General features: G+C 39.5%; 1 protein-coding gene across 4 annotated transcripts in view; it reads left to right on the plus strand.

The window, feature by feature from the left end:
• LOC130020616 (UDP-glucuronosyltransferase 2B31-like) overlaps window positions 1-27,330 on the plus strand; it is a 75,215-nt gene that overhangs the window by 31,340 nt on the left and 16,545 nt on the right. Inside the window, exons 2-4 of one of the 4 annotated variants that reach the window (XM_056111212.1) lie at window positions 1,356-1,443; window positions 23,796-24,065; window positions 25,351-25,499. In XM_056111212.1, coding sequence (XP_055967187.1) covers window positions 1,356-1,443; window positions 23,796-24,065; window positions 25,351-25,499 — 507 coding nt within the window. Of the gene's footprint in view, window positions 1-1,355; window positions 1,444-23,344; window positions 24,066-25,349; window positions 25,500-27,330 lie in introns of those variants that run through there. The other 3 variants (XM_056111213.1, XM_056111210.1, XM_056111211.1) reach the window with 3 other exon arrangements.

The following is a 27,330-nucleotide window of genomic DNA, read 5'->3' on the forward strand; positions in this document are numbered from 1 at the left end:
GAATGCCTTGTCAGAGAGGTTGTCTAACACTACAGTACTGTTGGTGTCATCTGGGCTAGACTCTTCAATATGAATGTTTGGTGGGCTTTTGCGTTGCTTTACCATTGTGAGAGGTGTGGTTTAGTCCTTCACGTTCAGTGTTACTATTCTGCTTGATATACAGTGTGAGTTAAGATAGGCTTATGAATTATTGGCAACTGTGTTTTAGTGGCTGAGCTAAAATAGAGAAGTTTCCATCTAAGAAGTTAGCTTATGGTTCCTATGGCACATGTAGTGGGAAAATATTTCGCGGCCGCGTTAGCGGCCGCGGCTCCGGAAAGAGTCCCTGGCACTGGGCAAGGAGTTGGGAATGTCTCCTGTTTGGAATTGGAGCCGTTCAGCTTTGTTGCCCAGAGCTGGGCCTCTGTGCCCGTCCCACGCAGATCAGGGGTTGAAAACCGGCTGTCTAGGGGCTGTTTCTAGCTGCGCGTGCCCAGAGAGGAGACAATTCCTTCCTTTACTATGAGGATATCCAAGCACAAAATGTGTAACAACGTTATTTTTTTTAATTTTATTGAATCACCTTGAGATACAAAGTAATAAAGTTGTTCATGATAGAGTTTTTGTCATACAATGTGTAACAATATTCTGTACTCATAAAAAATTGCTTCCTGAAGATTATTTCTTATACATTGCCTGTAGTTAGCAAGCAAAAAGGCAGTGCATTTTCTAAACAGAAATTACTTTATAGGAAATCGTTATTTATTTACCTAATTAATTTATAGTATGGACCAGCTATTTAAAATCATATAATATAAATTTCTGATAAAATAGTTTATCGTAAGGTATATTTAAGTAAATTTTTTTCTGTAACCCTGTGGGGAAAAAAGTTGTGCTTATGACATTGAGAGATGAGATAATTATGATAAATATCTACAATAAATATGTAGTTCTTACTAATTTCATACATTCTCTGAATTGAATTACAAAGTTTATTATTAAAAAACTTATCTGTTAAATGGCTCTGTGAGAAACACTATTATTGTATGCACATTTTTAATACAAATATAAGCATACAGTGAATCCACTTATATTATACCATAGTATTTTATTTAGGGGAGCAGGGCATACCTAGTGATGCTCAGAAACTATTCCTAGTTCTGTTCTCAGGGATCATCCCTGGCAGTACTTGGGGGGCCATATGGAATGCTGATGATCGAACCTCAGTTCGTTATATGCAAGTTAAAAGCCCTACCCACTGTCCTATTGCTCTACTTAACGTGTTTTCTATAGAATCTCTTGTGAGCTTAGCATTTGAACATACTGTAATTTTGACATTTGACTATTAGATTAACACATTTTCTTAATATTCACAGGTTATATGGAGATTTGATAGCAAGACGCCAGATACTTTAGGGGCAAATACTCGACCATATAAGTGGATCCCCCAGAATGACCTTCTTGGTAAGTTTCTGAAACATAAATACTGATAGGAAAGTAATTCCAAATAGATTGTCAATAATTCGCAGGGAAACAAGATTATTATGTATTTATTAGCTAATAATAACTAGTATATGCTTACTTATTATATGCTTTTTTATTATATAGACTCTTGCTATTATTTTCGAAGACCTCAATGGAAATTTGGTTATCACTAATCACTGTCCTCCCATTGTTCATCAATTTTCTCGAGCGGACCCAGTAATGTCTCCATTGGAGACTTTGTTATTACTGTGTTTGGCATATCGAATTCGTCACGGGTAGCTTGCCAGGCTTTGCCGAGTGGGTGAGATACTCTCAGTAGCTTGCCAGGCTCTCCGAGAGGAGCGGAGGAATCGAACTCAAACAACAATCATGGTGACTGAGTGCAAGGCAAATGCCCTACCCGCTGTGCTATCACTCCAGCCCTAGTTATCACTAATACTATTACTGTATCATAACTCTAACGCATAGTTGCCCATTATGTAGTTTTATATATATTTAGAAACCTAAATTTAAAAAAACATGCTTTAAATATTTTCATAGGAAAATTAAAGAATGAAAGTAAAGCACAAAGCATACAGTGATATAGTTTTAAGGACTGGAGTGCATGCTTCAGATGCTCAAGGCTCTGTGTTTGGTCCTGACATCACATGAGCACCAGACCCTGTTGAATGAAGCCCTGAACGAAGCCACAGATCCCAGCACTGCTGCACCTCTTAGCAGGCACAGAAGCATCAGGCCCTTGCTACCTAGCCAAACATTAGGAGACCCAGAATTAAATTAATTACTTTGTAAAGTACAAATAAAACCACATGGAAAGATGGTAGTATTAGAAAATGTTCTTTGTCTATGTGTGTTAAACATATTTTTACCCTTGTAGCACATTAGGTAGCAAAAATATTTAAAGATACACCAAAGTAATGGCAAACTGCCTATACATGCCACGTGCTATAATCTTCACCATGGCCAATCTCATCAGATATGCCAAAATAAATTAGTCTGTAGTTTTTATATAGCAAAATTTACTGAGTCTCTATGACATTCTATTATTCTAAGAACACCTGAAAATAGGCTCTTGTGAACAATGAATAGAATTTAGTGCCATATTTGTTCTTTTAAAAGTCTTCAATTTCTGTCCAATGTCCTAATTTTTAATCCTGGCCTTTCTAGTAAGTCAAAGTTTATGTCTGAGTATATTTTTATACCCACTAAGTCTTTATTTACTTACTTGTTGATCAGGCAAAAACATTAAAACTAGATTAATAATGAATATAGGGGCTGGAGTATAACACAGCAGTAGGAAATTTGCCTTGTACATGGCTCACTTGGGTTCAATCCACAGCACCCCATATGATCCTCTGAACACTAGCAGGAGTGATCCCTGAATGCAGAGCCAGGAGTAAGCCCTGAGAATCCTCATGTGTGGAAAAAAATCTCTTTTAATTTGATTTGTTCACCTGAAAAACTTGGTTTTATTTTGTAACTCAAAGTAAAGAGGTATTCTTAATTTATGTATCTAGCAAACTGAAATATTCCATCTCTGAGATCTAAAAAATACATTAATTTTGTGTAAAACTGTCACTGTCACTGCCCCCCCCACACACATTGTTCATCAATTTTCTCAAGCGGGCTCAGTAGCGTCTCCATTTTGAGACTTGATGTTACTGTGTTTGGCACATTGAATACGTCATGGGTAGCTTGCCAGGCTTTGCTGTGCGGGCAAGATACTCTCGGTAGCTTGCCAACCTCTCCAAGAGGGGCGGAGGAATTGAACCTGGCTCGGCTGGGCTGGCTGCATGCAAGGCAAACACCCTACCACTGTGCTATCGCTCCAGCCCTATTATCTGACTATAATGTCTACATCAATGTCTTATTCTATCCGTTCATTTCATCCAGAATCATGATTATTTCCAAAATTTCACCTAATGGTAGATCACCCAAAAACCAAAGCTTTCATCACTCATGGTGGGACCAACGGCATCTATGAGGCAATTTGCCACGGGGTCCCTATGGTAGGCATTCCTCTGTTTGCGGATCAGCCAGATAACATCGCTCACATGCAGGCCAAGGGCGCAGCTGCCAGGGTGAACTTTGAAACCGTATCATGCTCAGATTTGCTCAATGCACTGAAGACAGTCATCAATAATCCTTCGTGTGTATCACTACATTTTAATAGAGAATATCTATAGATGGGTAATTTTCTCAATTGTACGTCTTAGTTTTGGAGATTAATTAAGAAATTGCTAACATGACTAAACCCATAATAAGTGAACTGTTTTTCTCAAACATTTATGAAAATCTTGCATTTTAGCCCCATTGACTTAGAGGTCAATTGCAACAATTGTAACAATTATTGCAACAATTTGCTCTGTGAACAAGTGTAAAGATCCTTTAGGTGATTGTAAGAGAACAGTTTTACAACTACTGCAAAAACAGTCTATTCTAATAGAATAGACTTGATATTACATCTTAGATTCCATTTTATTTGTAAATTTTTTCTAACTATAAAATTCCAATTTAAGTAAACTATCAATGAAGATCCCCCAAATATAGTGTTGCATTTGTTTTTTGGGGGGCTTTCTTTGGGTCACACCTGGCGATGCTCAGGGGTTATTTCTGGTTCTGCACTCAGGAATTACTCCTGGTGGTGTTCTGGGGACCATATGGGATGCCCGAAATAGAACCAAGGTCCCCAGAGTGCAAGACAAACGCCCTATCCGCTGTACTATAGCTCAGGCCCCTATAGTATTGCATTTGTAAGCCAACGATTTACTTTGATTCATATATAACATTTAAATGGGTAAACAATTTGGATAAACAATTTACTGGGGTATTTCACGTCTTTCAGTGTGTCGTTTGGGGCTCTTCTTTAGATATAAGGAGAATGTGATGAAACTTAGGGCAATTCAACGAGATCAGCCTGTGAAGCCTCTGGACGGGGCCATCTTCTGGATCGAGTTCATCATGCGCCACAAAGGACACAAACACGTGCGTCCAGCTGCGCATGACCTCACATGGTTCCAGTACCACTCTCTGGATGTGATCAGCTTCCTATTGTCCTGTGTGGCGGCTACCCTGTAGCTCATCACCAAATGCTGCCTGTGCTGTTGTTTTCTATTGTTTTCTGGTGTTTTCTAAAGCAGGGAAGACGGAAAGAGGCATTAGTTGCATTTGAGCTCCCAAGCTGCTCTCTTTCACAGACAGGACCCCTACGGTTTATTTCAGAGAGAAAAGGGTGCATGTTTCTTTTCCCTGGTGACAAAATTACTCTCATGTTAAGTTGTCATGTCAAAATTTTCTCTCAAACTATTTACCTCCATTTGAGGTCAGAAATATGTGATCTTGAAAGAAAAAAGAAGCAGCAGCCAATAAGTGAAAATAAAATATATGCTTAAATACTGAAATTCATTGATTCCATTTTTTTAAATGTACAAAATAGTCACTTAACTTAAATCACTTAACTTCCCGTTAGTCGTCGATTTGCTCGAGCGGGTGCCAGTAACATTTCCATTTGTCCCTGTCGTATGCTAGTGTAGCCCAATGGCATCTGTTCGCTCTGGGAACATGAAGAGCCTCAAACCGATCTTTCATGATCTTGATGAAGAAGTCTGACCATCTGGTAGGTGGGCGGCCACGCGGTCTTTTAACATCCTGTGGAATCCAGTCAGTAACAACTCTAGTCCAGTGGTCGTCTTTAAATCTCATTACGTGACCAGCCCATCTGATTTTTGACACCTTGGCAAATGAGACAGCGTCCCTGATTCTTGATCGTCGACGGATGTCGGAACTCCGGATTATTTCTCTCATTTGGGTGAAACGTGATATTCCAAGCATATTCCAAGCATAGCTCTTTCTATTCTTCTTTGGGAGACCTGAATAGCGTTCTCATCCTGTTTGCGTAGGGCCCAGGTCTCTGAGGCATATGTTAATGCAGGAAGAACAGTGGAATCATAGAGATGTGCCCGGAGCCGGAGGTTCTTCATCCTCTTATTTAGAGAAGGATGTACAAAATAATACAAATAGCATTGAGCCAAAATGATGTTTAGTTATAAAGTTTGTCGCAGGTCTTTTCCATACAACTCCACTATAAATGTGGTACATTAGAAAAGAAATTAGAAGGAATAAAGTGCAATAGTAGAGTATTGTTAAATAAAAAAAGGCTCATTTAATGTTTCTCAAATCAATCTGGTGATGCACATAACAACAAAGGGCACATAATATGCATTTTATGGCAGGAAGAAGTGAAAACTAAACAGCAAACAATTAAAATTTTAAAAAGATGCTGATGAAGAGGTAATTTACAGAAGCAAAAAAAATGAATAATGTATAAACTGATTAAAGATATCAATATTTTGGAAAGGTGAATATTTCAAAATAGAGTGAAAATATACTTTAAAATTAGTGTCTCCCTAAACTTAGGATATATGCTCAGAGCCTCAGAGTAGTATTGTTGGACTATAATTTTCATTTTTGCATTTCATCATCCTGTTATTCGTCGATTGCCTCGAGCAGGCCCCAATAACGTCTCTTTCATCCTAACCCTGAGATTATATTCAAGGCTCTTTAGGAAAATGAGACCCATCATTGTTACTGGTATTTGGCATATTTGGTACGCCACGGGGAGTTTGCCAGACTCTGCCCTGTGGGCAGGCTACATTCGATAGCCTGCAAGTCTGTCCAAGTAGGAATGAGATAATAAGATGTCATAAAAAGATGTCCTGATAAGATGTCGCGGGGCTGCGAATGCGGCCGCGTGGTTCCGGGAGCTGGATTTTATAGTCTCTGAGTTTTGGCCGTTGATGGGATTACAAGGCGCAAGGGGGCCAGGTGGTGGGTGTGACCCCCGCCTACTGGAATTTGGAGGATCTGGGTGGAGGATGCTCGACTCCAATCCGAGTAGGCTGGGAGATCTCGGCCCCGGAACCCGCGTGGAATTGTCCCTCTGCCAGTACCTTCATGTGTGCGGAGAGTGGTCTCAGCATGGTGGTGGCTGGTCCTGGAGGTCTTCGGCTGCCGGAGCCCTGGTCGGGGCGGGGAGGAAAGCTCAACCCACTCCCCTCCAATGGGCCCTGGCGAGGACAGCCAGGCGCGGGGGCAGACTATAATGTAATTGTTATTTTCTTCAGAAAATACTATGCAGTTTTTCCGCAGAGGCTAAATTAATTTTTATAACCTTCAGCCATATTCTGGTATATATTTTTCCTTTGATCCTCACCAACGCTGCTTAAGTCTTTGTGTTATAAGTCATTTTTTGTAGGTGTTTGATATGTCATTGCAGTTCTTATTCACATTTCCATAATAATAAATGTTTGAATATTTTAAATTTTTTTCTATTTGTTATGGGAGCATCTGTATGTTTTCTTTGGACAAATTATATTTTCTGGTCAATTGCCCTTTTTTTAATGAAGTAACTTATTTGGGGGTGTAGGTTATCAAATTATTTAGATACTTTGACTAGTACCTCAATTCCATTTAAGATCAAGGATTTACATATACATTCTCTTTTATTTACTCTTTATGTCTAACCATTTTTTGTCTCTTTCCTTTTTGATGGTCTCATTTGTTGTTTTTCTCAATACAGTGAGAAAATTTAACCAAATTGTCAATTTGGTTTTTAGATAAAGGAGAACAATAGACTCTTACATCCTTGAAGTCTTTTCTGAGCTTTCATCATTATGCTTGAATGCAGGGGAAATCCCCCACTTCTTCCATTTCTGCTGTAATATAAGTAAGTAGTGGTAAGGGTGAGGTAAGGGCTGGAGCAATAGCACAGCAGGTAGTTCGTTTGCCTTGCACAAGGTCAACCTGAGTTCGATTCTTCCAGCCCTCTCAGAGAGTCCAGCAAGCTACCAAGAGTATGCCACCCACATGGCAGAGTCTGGCAAGCTCTCCATGGCATATTCGATATGTCAAAAACAGTAACAATAAGTCTCACAATGGAGACGTTACTGGCGCCTGCTTGAGCAAATCTCTGAGCAACAGGATGACAGTGCTACAGTGGTAAGGGTCTAGTTTCGTGCACTCTTCAGTGACTGTATATGGTCGCAATGTGCAGATTTCCCTCAGAGATTGGGCTGCTACTGGGCATTTGCTGTCACAAGTTGATTGACCTTTAACAAATATCTGATCATGCTATACCAGATAGTCCCTGCTTGACTATTAATATGTTATCCTCCCACTAACTTGGGTTCATTTTGATTCTATTTCTGAAGAATTTTTATTTGCCTTGGTCCTCCAAAGAGGACCGGTATCTGGTAAATGCTGTGTTTGCTTGAACCAGGCTGTGTGGCAGGCACTAATGGCCAGTAAAGCATTCAAGAATTCATGTCCCAGAGTTGGGCCTGCCTAGACTCCTGCTAAATTGTTTAAGCAAATCGAGATCCATCTCCTAGAAAGCCGGTTTTCTCCCCTGATCTGCGTGGGACGGGCACAGAGGCCCAGCTCTGGGCAACAAAGCTGAACGGCTCCAATTCCAACCAGCCCGCCCCCAAGGGTCTGGGACCCTCTTTGGGCATACGCAGCTAGATCCATCTCGTAGAAAGCCGGTTTTCTCCCCTTATCTACGCAGGACGGGCACAGAGGCCCAGCTCTGGGCAACAAAGCTGAACGGCTCCTCATTCCAACCAGGAGACGTTCCCAACTCCTCGCTCAGTTCCAGGGACTCTTTCCGGAGCCGCGGCCACATTAGCGGCTGCGAAATATTTTCCCACTACATATGCCATGCTCGAGCGGGCCCAGTAACGTCTCCATTGGAGACTTTATTGTTACTGTGTCTGGCATATCGAATACTCTCGGTAGGCTGGAGCGATAGCACAGCGGGTAGGGCGTTCGCCTTACAAGCGGCCAACATGGCCGACCCGAGTTCGATTCCTCCGCCCCTCTCGGAGAGCCCGGCAAGCTACCGAGAGTATTCGATATGCCAGACACAGTAACAACAAAGTCTCCAATGGAGACGTTACTGGGCCCGCTCGAACAAATCGACGATCAACGGGAGGGCCTTTACCTTTACCTTTTACATATGCCATAGGAACCATAAGCTACCTTATTAGATGGAAACTTCTCTAGTTTAGCTCAGCCACTAGAAACACAGTAGCCAAAAACTCATAAGCCTATCTTAACTCACACTGCATATCAAGAAGAATAGTAACAGTGAACGTGAAGGACTAAACCACACTTGTCACAATGGTAAAGCAACGCAAAAGTCCACCAAACTTTCTTATTCACGAGGCTAGCCCAGATGACACCAACAGTACTGTAGTGTTAGACAACCTCTCTGACAAGGAATTCAGAAGGGAGCTACGTAGGATGCTTAGGGAACTAAAAGAAACAATGGAAAGCAATGTCAATAGAAGACAAGAGGATTTGAAGGCAGAAATTAGGAAAATGCAATCGGAAATGTCAGACCTGAAAAATCTCGTAGACGAATTGAAAAACTCAGTGGAAGGCCTCAGCAGCAGAGTAAGAGCTGCTGAGAACAGAATCAGTGAGCTCAAAGATGAAGTTCAGAGACTCTCCAGAAAAGAGCAGAAAATGGAAAAGAGACTCACTATTCGGGAACACATGGCAAGAGAAGATCGTGATGAGGCCAAGAGGGGTAACATAAGAATTATTGGAGTCCCAGAGGTACAGGAAGAAAACCTTGATGAAGAAGAAACTGTCAAAGACATAATTGCTACAACGATTCCAGAGCTGAAGAAAACTTGTGACCACATTCAGGAGGCCCGAAGGATACCAGCTAGAAGAAATCCGAATAAAAATACCCCAAGACACATTCTGATCAAAATGACCAAAACCTTAGACAGAGACAAAATTCTGAAAGCAGCAAAATCGAAGAAGGAAATCTCTTACAAAGGAGCATCCTTAAAATTCACAGCTGATTTTTCTGATGAAACCCTCATGGCCCGCAAACAGTGGTGGGACATAGTGAAAAAACTCAGTGAAATAAATGCCTCTCCAAAAATACTTTACCCAGCGAGACTCTCATTCATAATAGAAGGAACAACACACAGTGTCACAGACAAACAACAGCTCAGGAACTTTATAGACTCAAAACCATGGTTACAAGTACAACTAAATGGGCTACTTTCAGGCAAGAAAGGCCCCTCAAATACACCAAATTTCAACAGAACAATGGGACAAAATCCCATAACAATAATCTCTCTCAATGTCAATGGGCTAAACGCACCAATTAAAAGACATAGAGTGGCAGGATGGATTAGAAAATTGAACCCAACATTCTGCTGCCTGCAAGAAACACATCTCAATAGTCAAAGCAAACACAGACTCAGAGTCAAAGGCTGGAAAACAATCCTACAGGCAAACAGCTCCCATAAAAAAGCTGGGGTAGCCATCCTAATATCAGACCACATCGATTTCAGAGTGAAGAAGATCATAAGAGACAGTGAAGGCCATTTCTTATTGATCAAAAGATCTGTACAACAGGAAGAACTTACAATAATAAATGTATATGCACCTAATGAGAGACCAGCAAAGTACTTAAAACAACTACTCATAGATTTGGAAAAAGACATCAATAGCAACAAAATACTAGTGGGAGACTTCAACACCGCTTTGTCACCTCTTGATAGATCAACCAGACTCAAGCTTAGCAAGGACATACTTCATCTAGGGGAAACAATGGAAGAAAGGGTGTTAGTAGATATATACAGGACACTTCATCAAAAAAGAAAGCTGAATACACATTCTTCTCAAGCATACATGGAACATTCTCCAAGATAGACCACATGCTGGGCCACAAAACATGCCTCCATAAAATTAAGAAGATAGAGATTGTATCAACAATCTTCTGGGACCATAATGCGCTGAAATTAGAAGTAAATCACACACAAAAACAGAAAACTAAATCAAACACCTGGAAATTAAACAGTGCGCTATTGAACAACGAGGGAATTAGACAGGAAATCAATGAGAAAATCAAAAGATACCTAGAAACAAATGAAAATGAGAACACGAGTTACCAAAACTTATGGGACACAGCAAAAGCTGTGTTAAGAGGAAAGTTTATAGCTCTACAAGCAATCCTCAGGAAGGAGGAGTGAGCACACATAAGTAACCTAACCTCACAGCTTAAGAGCTTGGAGAAGGACCAAAAAAAGGAGCACAACCCGAACAGGAGAAAGGAAATAATAAAACTCAAAGCAGAGATTAACGAGATGGAAACCCAAAAAACAATCCGAAAGATCAATGAAACCAAAAGCTGGTTCTTCGAGAAAATTAACAAGATCTATAAGCCTCTAGCAAAACTCACAAAGAAAGGGAGAGAGAAAACCCTAATAAACCGAATCAGAAACGAAAAGGGGGTCATTACAACAGAAACTACAGAAATTCAAAGGATCCTCAGGGAGTACTTTGAGAAGCTTTATGCCACGGAACATCAAAACCTCGAGGAAATGGATAAATTCCTACACTCCTACAGACTCCCAAGGCTGAACCAAGAAGACCGGAATACCTGAACAGACCTATCACCATCAAGGAAATTGAAATGGTAATAAAAAATCTCCCCAAGCACAAAAGTCCTGGCCCGGATGAATTCACTAGTGAATTCTTCCAAATCTTTAAAGAGGACTTACTCCCAATTCTCTTTAAGCTTTTCCACGAAATTGAAATATCAAAAACACTTCCGAACAGTTTCTATGAAACAAATATCACACTGATACCAAAAGCAGACAGAGATACCACAAAGAAAGAGAATTACAAACCGATATCCCTGATGAACACAGATGCAAAGATCCTCAACCAACTACTAGCAAATAGAATCCAACTACTCATCAAAAAGATCATACACCATGACCAAGTAGGATTCTTCCCAGGGATGCAAGGATGGTTTAACATTCGGAAAACAATCAACATAATCCATCATATCAACAAAAGAAAAGATAAAAAGCATATGATTACATCAATAGATGCATAGAAAGCATTTCACAAGATCCAGCATCCCTTTATGGTGAAAACCCTAGACAAAATGGATATAGAGGGGACCTTCCTCAACATAATTAAAGCCATCTACCACAAGCCTACAGCAAGCATCATCTTCAATTGGAAAAAACTGAGAGCCTTCCCTCTAAGATCAGGGATGAGACAAGGATGCCCACTATATACACTGCTGTTCAATATAGTACTGGAAGTACTTGCAATAGCGATTAGGCAAGAAAAAAGATAGTAAGGGCATTCAGGTAGGAAAGGAAGAAATCAATCTCTCACTATTCGCAGATGATATGATACTATACTTAGAGAATCCAATAACCTCCACCAAAAAACTCCTAGAAACAATAGACTCGTATAGTAAAGTTGCAGGCTATAAAATCAATACCCAAAAGTCCATGGCTTTCCTATACGCAAACAGTGAGAGAGAAGAAAGCAACATGAAAAAAACAATCCCATTCACAATTGTGCCCCAGAAAATCAAGTACCTAGGAATCAGCTTAACTAAGGAAGTAAAGGACCTGCACAAAGAAAACTACAAAACGCTACTTCAGGAAATAAAAGAGGACATGAGGAAATGGAAAGATATCTCCTGCTCATGGGTCGGGAGACTTAACATTGTCGAAATGGCAATCCTACCGAAAGCATTGTATAAATTCAATGCAATCCCTATAAGAATACCCATGACATTCTTCAAAGAAATGGAGCAAACACTCCTGAAATTTATATGGAACAATAAGCCCCCACGAATAGCTAAAGCAATTCTTGGGAAAAAGAAAAAGGGAGGAATCAACCTCCCGAACATCAAACTGTACGACAAAGCAGTAATAATTAAAACACCATGGTACTGGAACAAAGGCAGAACTGCAGACCAATGGAACAGGGTTGAATACACTGACATCTCCCCTCAATCATATGATCATCTAATCTTTGATAAAAGTGCAAGTAATGTGAAGTGGAATAAGGAAAGCCTCTTTAACAAATTGTGCTGGCATCACTGGATGGCTACATGCAAAAAAATGGGCTCAGAACTCTGCCTAACACCATGTACAAAAGTAAGATCAAAATGGATTAAAGACCTCAACATCAGACCAGAAACCATAAGGTACATTGAAGACAAACTTGGCAAAACCCTCCATGACATTGAAGCTAATGGTATCTTCAAAGATGCCACGCCACTGGCCGAGCAAGTGAAAACAGAGATAGATAAATGGGACTATCTTAAACTAAGAAGCTTCTGCACCTCCAAAGAAACAGTGACCAAAATACAAAGACAGTCTACAGAACGGGAAAGGATATTCGCCAAATACACATCTGACAAGGGGTTGATATCCAGGATATACAAAATACTGGTTAAAATCCACAAGAAGAAAACATCCAACCCCATCCAAAAATGGGGCAATGAAATGAACAGAAACTTTCTCAAAGAAGAAGTCCGAATGGCAAAAAAGCACATGAGAAAATGCTCTACATCATTAATCATTAGGGAGATGCAGATCAAAACCACAATGAGATACCATCTCACACCTCAGAGACTGGCCCACATTCAAAAGAACAAAAGTAACCGATGCTGGCGCGGATGTGGCGAGAAAGGGACACTCCTTCACTGTTGGTGGGAATGTTGACTGGTTCAGCCCTTCTGGAAAACAGTATGGACGATTATCAAAAAATTAGAAATTGAGCTCCCGTTTGACCCAGCAATACCACTCCTGGGAATATAACCCAGAGAGGCAAAAATGTATAGTAGAAGTGACATCTGCACTTGTTTGTTCATTGCAATACTCTTTGCAATAGCCAGAAACTGGAAGAAACCTGAATGCCCAAGAACAGATGACTGGTTAAAGAAACTTTGGTACATCTACACAATGGAGTACTATGTAGCTGTTAGAAAAGATGAAGTCATGAAATTTACATACAAGTGGTACGACATGGAAAGTATCATGCTAAGCGAAATGAGTCAGAAAGAGAGGGATAGAAATAGAAAGATTACATTCATCTGGGGGATATAAAGTAACAAAATATGAGATTAATACCCAATAGCTGAGATCAGCACCAAGAGGATTACTCCATAACTTAGAGGCCAGCCGGGTATTCTAGGGGAAAGGGCAGTTCAGATAAAGAAGGGAGCACCAAATAAAGGGTGTTTGGAGGATCCTCCCAGGAGGGGAGATGCATGTCGAAAGTAGACTATGGACTGAACATGTTTGCCACTCAATGCCTCTTTTGCAGACCACAACACCCAAAAGGAGAGAGAGAACACAGGGGATTGCCCTGCCACAGAGGCAGGGGGGGATGGGGTGATGGGGTGGGGGGGATATTATCCATGGTGGTGGAAAATGGGCACTGGTGGAGGGATGGGTATCTGATCATCGTATAATCGAAACCCAAGCACAAAAAATAGTAAATCTACAACTGTACCTCATGGTGTTTCACTAATAAAATTTTTTTTAATTTAAAAAATTGTTTAAGCAAATCAACTAAAGACAGAGCATTTGCATAGAAAACATATGCAAGCACTGTAACACTGTAGTACTGTCCTCCTGATGTTCATCAATTTGCTTGAGCGGGCCCAGTAACATCTCCATTGTGAGACTTGTTACTGTTTTTGTCATATTGAATACACAACAGGTAGCTTGTCAGGTTTTACCATGGGGGCGGGATACTTTCAGTAGCTTGCTGGGCTCTCCGTGAGGAATGGAAGAATCAAACCTGGGTCGTCCGTGTGCAAGGCAAACGTTCTATCTGCTGTGCTATCATATGCAAAAAGAAGAAAATTTTAATTGAGTCTTTTTTGTCTCCACTCTGAAGAGTCATGAAGCAGTATCCATGGCTGAAGCAGTATCTTTGCCTTTTACCTTTTGGGCTTATTTTACTCTGAAGCAGCTACTGTTAGCTGATTTGCTACTCTAGATTTCTCTGCTCAGAATGGAGAATGAAGACTATTGACTTTTGTGTTGCTTCAGGGAGTAAGAGAGTTAGGTTAACCAGTCATCTGTTCTCGGGCACTCAGGTTTTTTCCAGATTCTGGCTATTGTAAACAGTGCTGCAATGAACAAACAAGTGCAGGTGTCACTTCAACTGTGCTTTTTTGCCTCTCTGCGATACATTCCCAGGAGTGGTATTGCTGGGTCAAATGGGAGCTCAACTTCTAATATTTTGAGAATTGTCCATACTGTTTTCCAAAAGGACTGAACCAGTCAGCATTCCCACCAGCAGTGAAGGAGGGTCCCTTTCTCCCCAAATCCACACCAACACCAGTTGCTTTTGTTCTTTAGGATGTGGGCCAGTCTCTGTGGTGTGAGATGTATCTCATTGTTGTTTTGATCTGCATCTCCCTGATGACTAATAATGTAGAGCACAGCACCCAAAAGGAGAGAGAAAACAAAGGGGAATGCCCTGCCACAGAGACGGGGTGGGATGGGGAGGATGAGGGAGTGGGAGGGATACTGGGATCGTTGATGGTGGAGAATGGGCACTAGTGGAGGGATGGGTACTTGATCATTGTATAACTGAAACCCAAGCACAAAAATGTGTAAGTCTACTAATGTACATCATGGTGTTTCACTAATAAAAATTTGAAAAAGAGAGAGAGTTGGGTTAAAGGTTGGGCATGGCTAAACAATGAGAACAGAGTCCAGGGATACCAAGTCCAAAGCTCTGGAGTGAAGTTACTTATGTGACATACTATTAATAATGGTTTGTCAGACGTTGCCCAAGAGTCAATATTTGAGCTTCATTTACCAGAAACAACTATATCCAGGGCTTGTAGATAGGAGGGTTGCTCAGGAAAGCAGGCCACCAGATTATTTTATAGCCCTGTTATAGACCTATGAAAGATAGGTCTATAAGGTTCCCTGTGTTTGAATGGGAACTCCCAAAAAGACCCATTCTCCCTCATGCCGATGTAAGGATACAGGATTGTTCTGATTAGTCAAAACTAAAGCATGAGCAGAAGTCAAAGAACCCTTTAATGTCAAAGGAAAGGTCATATTTGAGGACCAATGTAGAAAGTTTCTCCCCTCCCCAAAGAGCTCAGGCTATCAATGTAAATTGAGATATCCAAGTACATAGTATCACGTGATGCCCATGAAAGATCTAAATTATTGTCAGGTTGCAGCAGCTGCCTTATTAAAGATGAGTTCAGTTTCTTTTATTGGAGAGGCTTCTAGATTTGACAGTAAGAATGTGACCTAAAATTTTTACTCTTAAATAGGAATTTTTACTATTCTCTTGAAAAGCCTCATAACCACAGTGGTAAAGGTCGGAAAAATTTTACAGCATTTTGGTCCAACCATACTTTGGAATGGCTGCAATTGACAGGTGATCCACCTATTGAAAAGGTGCTGCGTTTTTCAACTGTAAAGAGAAGAAAACCTTTCCCAGGACGTGGCCAAGTTGATGGGCTCAGTCTTGAATTCCTAGAGGAAGCACTGTCCAGGTTAACTGTGTTAACTTCCCATTCAAAAGCAAATAGATCTAAAGACTCCAAATCAAAGTATAGGGGGATGGAGAAGAAAACCTCTTTTAGGTATGAGGCTGAAAATTCAGAGAACGGTTGGAAGAACTTGGTCTAAGAAAGTATGTGGGTTGGGTACCATACAGTCTTTGGTACCACCAAGTTATTAATTATTCATAAATCCTACAGTAGTCAATAGAATCCAGTCAGGATAGGAGAAATACAGAGGGAATTAGAAGGCCAATGGAGTTTGGAGGTAAGAAAATGTCGATCTTCAATATTTCTTAATTTGCTTTGATTTATTTATCTTAAGGGGTGAAAATTAGTTGGCTTCCAGACTGGTGCACAGAAGATACAGGGGCCCAACAGACAATTCTTGGCCAACGAGAACAGTGGTTCAGTACAAAGGACATCAAGAATGTGAAACTACTGGGGACTGTGGTTTCAGAGATATCTGGGTCATTCAAGTGATGTTGGAGCCCTCCTTGGTCTCAGGGGGTGACTCCAGGCTTGCACCCAGCAATGCTCAGAGGACCATGTGGTGCTGGGAATCACACCCCAGTTGAGAGTATAGCCGCTATAGTATCTCTCACTCCTGTTTCTAGTTAAAAGGGGTGTTACAGTTTACTGGGGGATCTTGGTGATCCTTTTAGTGGTATATGAGGAGAGGTGGCAAAAAAATCTTTTCCTGAAACATAAATGTTTCAGACTTGAAGAGGAACTCCTAACATACTTGGGAGCTTTGTGAACTGTGTTAGGTTAGATCATAGTTGTATTGTAGTGCATCTTCTGAAGGAAGAGTAGAGAGTGTCACAAGATCAGAAAAGAATATGAAAATATTTAAATATTTAATTAATGTACAAGGAAATAGTGAGCTGAATTGTCCTATATGGGAGTTCCCCTCAATGCCTTTGTTTTTGGGTAGGGCGTTTTCCTTATAGGAGGTCGACCCAGTTTCAATTCTTCCATCCCTCTGAAAGAGCCCGGCAAGCTACCAAGAGTATCGTGCCTGCACAGCAGAGTCTAGCAAGCTCCCTGTGGCATATTCGATATGCCAAAAGCAGTAACATCAATTCTCACAAAGGAGAAGTTACTGGTGCCCACTCAAGCAAGTCAATAAACAATGGGAGGACAGTGCTACTTAATTTTCAGAAAGTTGTTCACAATAATGAATTACATTCAATATTTAAATACCAATTCTACCACCATTACACCTTCTCACCACCATTATTTCGAATCTTCCCACCACCAGTTAAGCCTGCCCAACAGGCAGATGCTAGAATTTTCCCTCAATCCCTATAAATAACTGAGAGTGGGAGATTTTCTATGAGAGTTAAATAAGGCCAGAAAAATGTGGCCCTGGTTTTGAACAATAAATTTATATTGGCTCTTGTGACTTATGGCATGTTTCCATTGTAGCAAACAGGAACCTGCCCAATGTCTGTGTTCTTTCTCTTTCAGAATGGAAATCAAAAGTGTCCTTCTGTGACCCAGTAAAAGTGAACTTTAGCTCCTACTTGTTGCCAGAATGCAGGTGGTTAATTAAACATGGGGTAGAGTTGAACAATGTTACCAAACCGTTGCTAGCAAGGGAGATGTCCCCTTTCCAAATCCCTGTTTGTTTGTACCTGAGACAAGCACCTGACAGTATGAGCAATCCTTTTGAAAGTGTGTAGATTGGTGATAATGGAAGCACATAGGCCTCACCTGCCCTGGTGACAAACTGATGGTGCTGGCTCCTTTGGGCCGGTGTCTGAAGGGGACAAGATACAACCACTACTGCCATAAATTGATCCCAGTGCCTAACTCCTTCCCTTTTTGTTGTTGTTGTCTTTTCTTTTCCTACTTTTCTTTTTCCTTACTAGCTGTTTCTTCTCTGTTAATGAGCACCTTGAAAGAAGTGTCCAATAAGATAGGGAAAGGTGTTTTTGTTTCCTCTTCTAGGATTTGTAACCATTGTCTGGCAAGTGTTTACTTGTGAAGTGAATTGCTAGAATAGTTGGTATTTCTTTCTATCAAGGTCTAATTTGGTATATTGCCTCATACCTTCAGTTAGAGAAGAAGGTGCTTTAGCAACATCCCAGAACTTAATAAACTGATCCAGCCCCTTTGGAAAACAATGTACATTCCACAAAAAACTAGAAACTGAGCTCCCATTTGATCTAGCAATACCACTTCTGGGAATATACCCTGGGGGTCCAAAAATACAGCAGAAACTCCACCTGCACTCCTGTGTTTATTGCAATATTATTCACAACAGCTATAATCTGGAAACAACCTGAGTGTCTGAGAACAGATGACTGGGTAAAGAAACTATGGTACATCTACACAGTGGAATAATACACAGCAGTTAGGAATAATGAAGTCATGAAATTTGCTTATAAATGGATGGACATGGGGAGTATCATGTTGAATGAAATGAGTCAGAAGATAAGGGACAGATATAGAATGACTGCATTAATTTATGGTATATAAAAATATGTAGTAGAAGACTAATTTCCAAAGCTAGGAAAAACAAGGACTAGGAGGACTGGTCAATGGTTAGAATCTCCCACAAGTGTATGTTGGATGAAGGGCAGGGAAGAGAAGGGACCTGTATGACAATAATAGTTGGAATTGATAGCAATGGACATGAACTGAGTGTTAAAAGTAGGTAAAGGGATATATATGACAACCTTTCAGTATCTGTATTGCAAACCACAATGCCCAGATTTGAGTGAGAGAGAGAGACAGGGTGGGGGGAAGGGAGAGGGAAGAGGTAGTGAAGGAGAGAGAAAGAGAGAGACAGAGACAGAGACAAAGACAGAGAGAGAAGTGCTTGGGGGTGAGGCAGACAATTTCCCCCCACACTTTGTCTCTACTTTTGGGCATTATGGTTTGCAACACAGTTCCTGAGAGGTTATGATATTTGGTCCTTTATCTACTTTCAGAACACATCTCCCATCCCAACTGATCCCTCCAACCATCATTTTCGTTGTTATCCCTTCTCTATTCCAGCTGCCTTCTCCCACTGCTCATGAAACAGGCTTCCAACTATGGAGCAATCTTCCTGTCCCTTGTGTCTACTGTCCTTGGGTGTCAGTCTCACCTTATGTTATTTTATACTCCACAAAAGAGTGCAGTCCTTCTATGTCTGTTCCTCTCTTTCTGACTCACTTCACTTAGCATGTTATTCTCCATTTCTATCCACTTATAAGCAAATTTCATGACTTCATCTCCCCTAAAAGCTGCATAGTATTCCACTTTGTAGATGTACCAAAGTTTCTTTATCCAGTTCTCAGACACTCAGGTTGTTTCCAGATTTTGGCTATTAGCAACAGTGCTGTAAAGAACATATAGGTACAGATGTCATTTCTACTGTGCTTTTTTGCACTCTCGGGATATATTCCCAGAAGTGGTAATGCAGGGTCATATGGAAGCTCAATTACTAGTTTTTGAAGGACTGTCCATATTGTTTTCCAGAAAAGCTGGACCAGTCAGCATTCCCATCAACAGTGAAAGAGCGTCCCTTTTCACACACATCCACTCCAGCACTGGTTGCTTTTGTTCTTTTGAATATGTACCAGTCTCTGTGGTGTGAGATGATATTTAATTTTTGTTTTGATTTGAATCTTCCTGATGATTAGTGATGTGGGGCATTTTTTTCATGTGCCTTTTGACCATTTGTATTTTTTTTTGAGGAAGCTTCTGTTCACTTCTTATATTTTGACAGAGTGGGAGGTTTTTTCTTCTACAATTCTACTAGTAATATTGTATATCCTGGATATTAATTCCTTCATAGATGGGTATTGAGTAAATATGTTTTCTGATTCCATGGGCTCTCTCTCTATTTTAGTCACTGTTTCTTTTGAAGTGCAGAAGCTTCTTAGTTTGATGTAGTCGCATTTGTTTGTTTGTTTCTATTTGTTTCGTCACTGGTGTTTCATCCCTAAAGATGCTTTTAGCTTTAACATCATGGAAGGTTCTGCCTACATTTTCCTCCATGTCTGAATTATGAATTCATGTCTGATGTTGAAGCCTTTAATCCACTTTGATCTGACTTTTGTGCCTGGCATTGACAGAGAACAGAGTTCATTTTTTGCAGGTAGCTATCCAGTTTTCCTAGCACCACTTGTTGAAGAGGCTTTCCTTGTCCCACTTCACATTTCTTGCTCCTTTGTCAAAGATTAAGTGGTCATATATTTGAGAGTCTATGACAGAATATTCAAGTGTATTCCATTGGTCTGTGGGTCTGTTTCTAGCTCAATATCATGCTGTTTTAATTATTTCTGGTTTGTATTACAATTGGGGATGTTGGGGAAGGTGATACCACCCATCTTCTTTTTCCCAAGGATTGCTTTAGCTCTTCGTGGGGGTTTATTGTTCTATATGAATTTCAGGAGTGTTTTGTCTATTACTCTGAAGAATGTTATGAGTATCCTGATAGGGACCACATTAAATCTGTATAGTGCTTTGGGGAGTATTGCCATTTTCATCATGTTAATCCTCCCTATTCATGATCAGGGGATGTGTCTCCATTTCCTAGTGTCCTCTTTATTTCTTGAAGTTGTGTTTTGTAATTTTCCTTGTATATGTCCTTCACCTCTTTGGTTAAGCTGATTCCAAGGTACCTGATTTTATGAGCTACTACTGTGAAAGGGATGGAAACAAAATATCTTCGACAATCTACAGGAGACGGGCCTAAAAATGTGGCCATGGCATATTCATCAGGATTTATAAATGAAGCTATCTTGGGAGAAAGTCAAAAAAGCTTGGATTTTGGAATTTTGGTCTACATCTCTAGTTTCTGGCAATAAAGATCTAACTGGAAGAGAGTAATCATTATCATGAAACCATATGGCCAATGTCCTGTAGAGCAGCTGGGATTCCTGATCTGGATGGTTATGAGATGGACAAACCTCATTCATGTAATATTAATTACTTTATTCTTTAGTTTGTGAACTGAATTCATACTAGTTTGTCAGAATGCAGCCTAAGGTGAGGTCCTGGGAACGGATAAAAGCCTAAGGTGAGGTCCTGGGAATGGATAAAAGAGAAACAGCTTTGCCTATCTTTGGTGGTCTGGCCTAAGGCATCCGTCCCTTACATAGAGCCCAAGTATGATCCCAAGTAAGTCGAAGTGGCATCTAACCTACTTTATGTCACATGTCACTACTTTGAGGATTAACCTGCTAGACTTGTTCTAATTACTTCCCAGGTGACCAGTCTTATGACTTTCTCAAATAAAATAAGGCATATGGGGCAGAGGTGACTCATTGATTTATCTGTGAAAAATGAAGTGCTGCCTACTAATCAGGAAACTATATGGGAGCTCAAAAAAAAAAGATAGAGTACAGAGAAGAAAAGGGAAGAGACAATTTCATCTTCAGCAACCGAAAATGGCAGAGGGAACAATCTGTAACCTGACTGATTTGTAGACTTGTCAAATGTTTTTCTCAAGTGTTCATAGAGCTGAGGGAAGGAAAAAGAAAAACAATGATATCAAGTTGTGGCTGAGTTAGAGAAGCATCAAGGAGTGAGGAAAAGGATCCCTAGCACTATGGGGCTATAGGGAGAGACCTGTCAACTGATCAGGTATGCCAATTCATGATTCCATCAGAGATCCAATCAGGAATCCCCTCATCCTAGTGAATTCTTCTCTGTACAGAGGTGGAATAGAAACAGTCTCTAACTCTTCTGGTATGTCAGCCAAAGGAGAAATTCACAAATCAGACAAGCTTCAGAATGCTACCCTGATAGAGACTTCTGTTCTTAAGCTGATCCAGTGAGATTCTTCTATCCTGAAAAGGAAGCAAGAAAAAGGCAGTAGAAAGGAGAGAGCTGCTTGTTTAAACCCCCTTGTTTGGACACCAAAATTAAGGTAGAACTCAAACCCGGAACCTTCTTCAAGTGGTTGAGTAGGTGAAATAATCTACCAGGAAAGTGAGTTGGATATACATGAACAAAGTAAGTTTCTTCAAGAGAAAAAGCATATGTTTCAAGCTGACACACTGCAGGTCTCCAGAATAAGTGGTTTCAACATTTTTCTGAAATGCTTTTTATTGTATGTCTCTAAACTGCTTAAGTGGGAACTTTCTGCTTTCTATGGATTAGTTAATTCAGGAAATGGTGAGCAGGATATCTATAGCCAGTTCTGGAAAGGGAGTGAGTAGTTTATAAAATGTTCTGAACCAAACATGAGAATAATGAGATGTATACAAAACATTTTGAGCATATCTTGGGATGAAACAGTTTAGTCAACTCTAGGAATCTGAGTGACAACAAGAAGTATAGAATATCCAAGATATTCTGGCAAAGGATACTCTGGGAAAGGGGCGCAGGTGTCTAATCTATTTTTAGGAATTTAGTAGCAAAATGAAGTGTTACAGGGATCTCTGGGCATAGCTAATTTTGTGATCAGACACAGTTTAGATAGTAGAACCTGACTAAGCATGTCAGGTATTTTAGAATGATAATTAAGTTGTGCATCTTTCTCATGGATGTTATTCTAGACCACTTTAAACACTGTTATAAATATATAACCACACATATTTTTAATATTATGAACTACTTTCTGATAATAACTGAAGTTCTCAAGGGGAAAAAAGGAAAAATTGAATTGTTTCATGGACTGTGTTGTAGAGATATTGGCACTTTGCAGGTGGATATAACATGATATTATTTTATCTCTGAAACATATAAATAGATTTTTGTAATGCAAATTTTTGCAATAAATGAGTAACAGAGGTAGAAAATATGAGACATCAAAGTTCTCAATAACAGGAGACAGCATTGAGCATGATTCAATTTTCAAGACGTCAAAAATTGGTCAAAACTATAAGGAATAATATTTTATTAACTGTTGACTAAAGATTATAATAAATAAGTATTAAAGTGTTCCATTAAAAGTGTAAAGGCTTACTTTGAGTATGAAGAAAATGATCTTACATTGGTAATCATGGTTGTTACACACTTCCTTAATACAGTAAAAGCCTCTAAATTCTACATTTTATAATAAGCAATTTGATGTATGAGAATTGTATACTATTATTATAAGAAGAAGAAAATGAATTATTAGTGTTTTTAAAAAACAATGTGAACCAAGTTCTTGACTCAGCATTTTCAAGACATTGCCATTGTTCTGTACAATAGTTTTTGCCTTACTTCCTCTGTCAAAGAACAGCACATAATGTTTCATCTCATCTCTACTACTCTTGACATATTTCTAAAATATAGGTGGTTTGCTTATGGAAGTTCATCAGCTTATAAGTTGATGAAAGCATTTGTAATCTTCAAACACTGACCAAATATATTTGCTTATAAACAAGTTCTTCTACCTCTGGAGTTTTTTACTGACTTGTGGTATGTTGACTGATCATATGATTTATTTGCTTTAGGTATGGGAGTTATATTTTTCTTTCCGTATTTGTTTCCCTTTACATATAAATAAGAGGTATGATAGCAGAAAACAGTAGTAGATTCAAAATCAAATTACATCCTGCCAGGATGTCAATAAAATGGGTTTCAGTTTTTCTGCTACTAAAGCTGGGTTGTTACTTTAGTTGTGTGAGTTGTGGAAAGGTGTTGGTGTGGTCCATGGAATACAGCCATTGGATCAACATAAAGACAATCCTCGAAGAACTCATCCAGAGAGGCCATGAAGTCACTGTTCTGACATCTTCCGCTTCTATTTCTGTTTATCCCACCAAATCATCTGCTATTAAATTTGAGATCTACCCAACATCTTTATCTAAGGATGACTTAGAAGTTATTTACAAAAAATTTGCAAATTTATGGACATATAAACCAAAAGACACAATTTGGACATATTTATCAAAAATGCAAGATGTCCTTTGGGACTATTCTGATGGTGTTATAAAGCTTTGCAAAGATGCAGTTTTGAACAGAACATTGATGACAAAACTACAGGAATCAAGGTTTGATCTTGTTCTTTCAGATGCGGCTGGACCATGTGGAGAGCTGCTGGCTGAGTTACTTAAAGTACCTTTTGTTTACAGTCTCCGCTTCACTCCTGGTCAAAAATATGAGAAGCATATAGGAGGACTTCCCCTCCCACCATCTTATGTACCTGTTGCTTTGTCAGAATTAAGTGACCAAATGACGTTCTTGGAAAGGGTGAAAAATATGATGTATGTACTTTATTTTGACTTTTGGTACCAAGGTTTTGATACAAAGAAGTGGAATCAGTTTTATAGTGAAGTGCTTGGTAAGTAATGTTTCCATTGGAATGTGAATTTTTATGAATATAAAGTCTAAATAATTTAGTCTTTATAAATGAGACTATAAAAGGTAATAAAAAAAAAGCTTCCTTCAGAACCAGAGTAATAGTACAGTGGTAGGGCATTTGCCTTGCACAGGGCCTACCCAGGTTTGATCCCTGGCATTCCATGCAGTCTCCCAAGCAACACCAGGAGTAATTCCTGAGTGCAGAGTCAGAAGCAACCCCTGAGTATCGCCAGGTGTGCCCCAAAAAGCCAAAAATATTTAAAATGCTCTTTAGTATCACAATTTTTATGGAATAACTAAAACTTTAGGATGAACTTTACAGTGCTGTGACCCATAATGGTACTGGGAAGTCCAGGCAGTCATATCACCAAGGGAATGACTAAAATGCATCTTGAAGCACTTGAATTTCTGTTATTATTTATGAGCTAGCAATAGGCTTTACTTTATATGGAAATTTGAGACCCACAGCAGTATTGAGTAGAAAATACATGGTTCTCAAGAAAAACAACATACCAAAATTTAAAACCATTTTATTTAGAATCAAAAAGGAATGAAAATGAAAAGTGAATTTGTGTAAATTCTCATTCCCCCAAATAAGCATAATAGCTTCCTACATAATATGGAGGATCATTCTCTCAGATTTATTCTCCAGGTTTAAAGCATTAACTTCTATGGAGCAGTTAGCATGGCATATTGAGCCCTGTTTTTTGCTGCTTTATATATGCAGAGTCATACATTATCTAATAATACCTGTATCTGTGGGGTCGGAGTACTGCAGGTAGGGCATTTGCCTTGCATGCAGTTGAACTTGGTTTGATCCTTGGCTTTTCTTATGGTCCCCTGAACTGACCAGGAGCAATTCCTGAGTGTCGAACCAGGAGTAACTCCTAAGCATGCCAAGTGCGGCCCAAAACACCAACAATTTTTAATAGTCATATCTATTTCTAAAATATCTATGTAATAGTTCAAAAATATTTTATACTTTAAAATAAATGAGCCATATTCCTATAGCATCTATATATGTGTATATAATATAGTTGTTTCACAGGTGTATGTTTCTCATATAGATTGAGACATGATTCTCATATAGATTGAGACATGAAAAGTATTCCATTTGCATTATCAAGCCAAGGTAGCTTTATATGTTCTACAACATCATACAAAGACCTTTTCAGAAAATTTTCTGAAAATTTATATTCTGCATACCAAAAAACACTTCAGTTTCTTGTTGTGGTTTTTGTTGTTGTTGTTGTTGTTGTTTTCAGGAAAACCCACCACATTACATGAAATGATGCAGAAAGCTGAAATCTGGCTCATTAGAACCTATTGGGACTTTCAGTTTCCTCACCCAATCTTACCAAATTTTGAGTTTGTTGGAGGACTGCACTGCAAACCTGCCAAGCCTCTGCCTGAGGTAAATCTGTTTGTTTTTGAGTTTATTTTACTTCCCAGTAATTTAGTTAAAAGGAAGATTGTAATTGAAAAACATGCATGTGTGCCCCAACATAATTTGTCACCAAAACAAAAGTTTATTTGCTGTCACTCTGTCACTGTTACTGTCCTCCCGTTGTTCACCGATTTGCTCGAGTGGGCCCAGTAAAATCTACATTGTGACAATTGTTACTGTGTTTGGCATATCGAATGGGGAGCTTGCCAGGCTTTGCCGCGCAAGCAAGATACTCTCGGTAGCTTGCCAGGCTCTTTGAGAGGGGCAGGAGAATCGAACCTGAATCAGCCAGGTTGGTTGCGTGCAAGGAAAACGCCCTGCCCCCACTGTGCTATCACTCCAGCCCACTGTCACTCTAATATTTAGAAAGAATCTTCAGGGCCAATTAAGCGGGTAGCGTGATGGCCTTGCCTGTGTCCTTCCAGATCCCCAGAACCCCAAATGGTCCTCTGAGCACCACCAGAAGGGGTCTATGAGCACAGAGCTAGGATAAGCCCTGAGCATTCCTGGGCATGCCATTTGCCCCACAACCCACCACACACACATAATAAAGTCCTCTTCATTTGAGAATCTTGCACTTGCCATCAAATATTGCCATTTACATAGGGTTTTTTTGCTATGAACTTGTTCTGCAGCAAATTTCACCAACAGTGCATTACAGAATGTGGTACTTAACATCACAACTTAGTATAAAAGGAAATGATAGGGTAAAGTACACTGCATTATATAGTAGAATTTTTAATTGGCTTGTATATTATAATCCAACAATTTCTGTCTATATCTTAAAAGTACCCACACTATAATACTGGCAAGAAAATATCTTGGTTACTATAGAGAATAACATATCTTGTCATGCAGAGCAAAATCTAATGTGGTCTACCATATCAAGATACCATATCTTGAAAATGCAGCTAAAACCTATAGCCATCATCAAATCATTTTATAATGTTTAAAGACTACACTTTTTTATCTTCAAATCAATAGAAACATACAGCTGAGATTGTTCCCAATATTTCAAAATATTGCAGAATAATTTGCATATAAAATTAATACATTTAAAGTTTATATCATGGTTATTTGAATGACATATCTTTTGTGGTGGATTCCCCTCTTCAAATTAATAAATATATGGGATCAAAGAAAGGTTGACTTCAGGCTAGGCAAGCACCGTGTTCCCCATACTATCCATGGTCCCTCAGATGGTTTTGATTCAGTGCCTGAAAGTATACACTGTTGACAGAAGAGGCTGAGATCCCAACTTCTTCTCAGACTTTCCCTATCATGAACTAACCAGTACCTGCCCTGCCTGTGTGAGCAAGACAACTTATCAATGTACAAATACTCAGGATTAGGAAGTAATTTTTACACAGACCCCTATCTTCATCACATTAGCTAAAGGCTGAGGGTAACTATGGTATTTACACTTGCAAATGACTAGCCTTGACTGGTGTGCTTGTCAGCATCTACGGTGCTAAACTAGCTTGGGTTTGGGCAAGAGCTATCAATGTAAGATCCTAAATTCCATGTCCTAGCTAATGTGATGAAGACGTGAGGTCTGTGAAGAAATTACTGAGATCATAATCCTGAGTATTTCAAATAAAGATTAAATAATTAAATAATAATAAATAATTTATAATATATTATTATATATGGGCTGGAGTGATAGCACAGCGGGTAGGGTGTTTGCCTTGCAAGCGATAATATATCATATATAATAATATAATGATAGCTGTCTTTTTCACCTTGCTTTGATCCCAGGTTCATCTTGGAGGACATATAGTCCCCTGAACAATGCCAG

The sequence above is a fragment of the Sorex fumeus genome, unplaced genomic scaffold (assembly GCF_029834395.1).
Source record: "Sorex fumeus unplaced genomic scaffold, SorFum_2.1 ptg000013l, whole genome shotgun sequence".
Classification (NCBI taxonomy): domain Eukaryota; kingdom Metazoa; phylum Chordata; class Mammalia; order Eulipotyphla; family Soricidae; genus Sorex; species Sorex fumeus.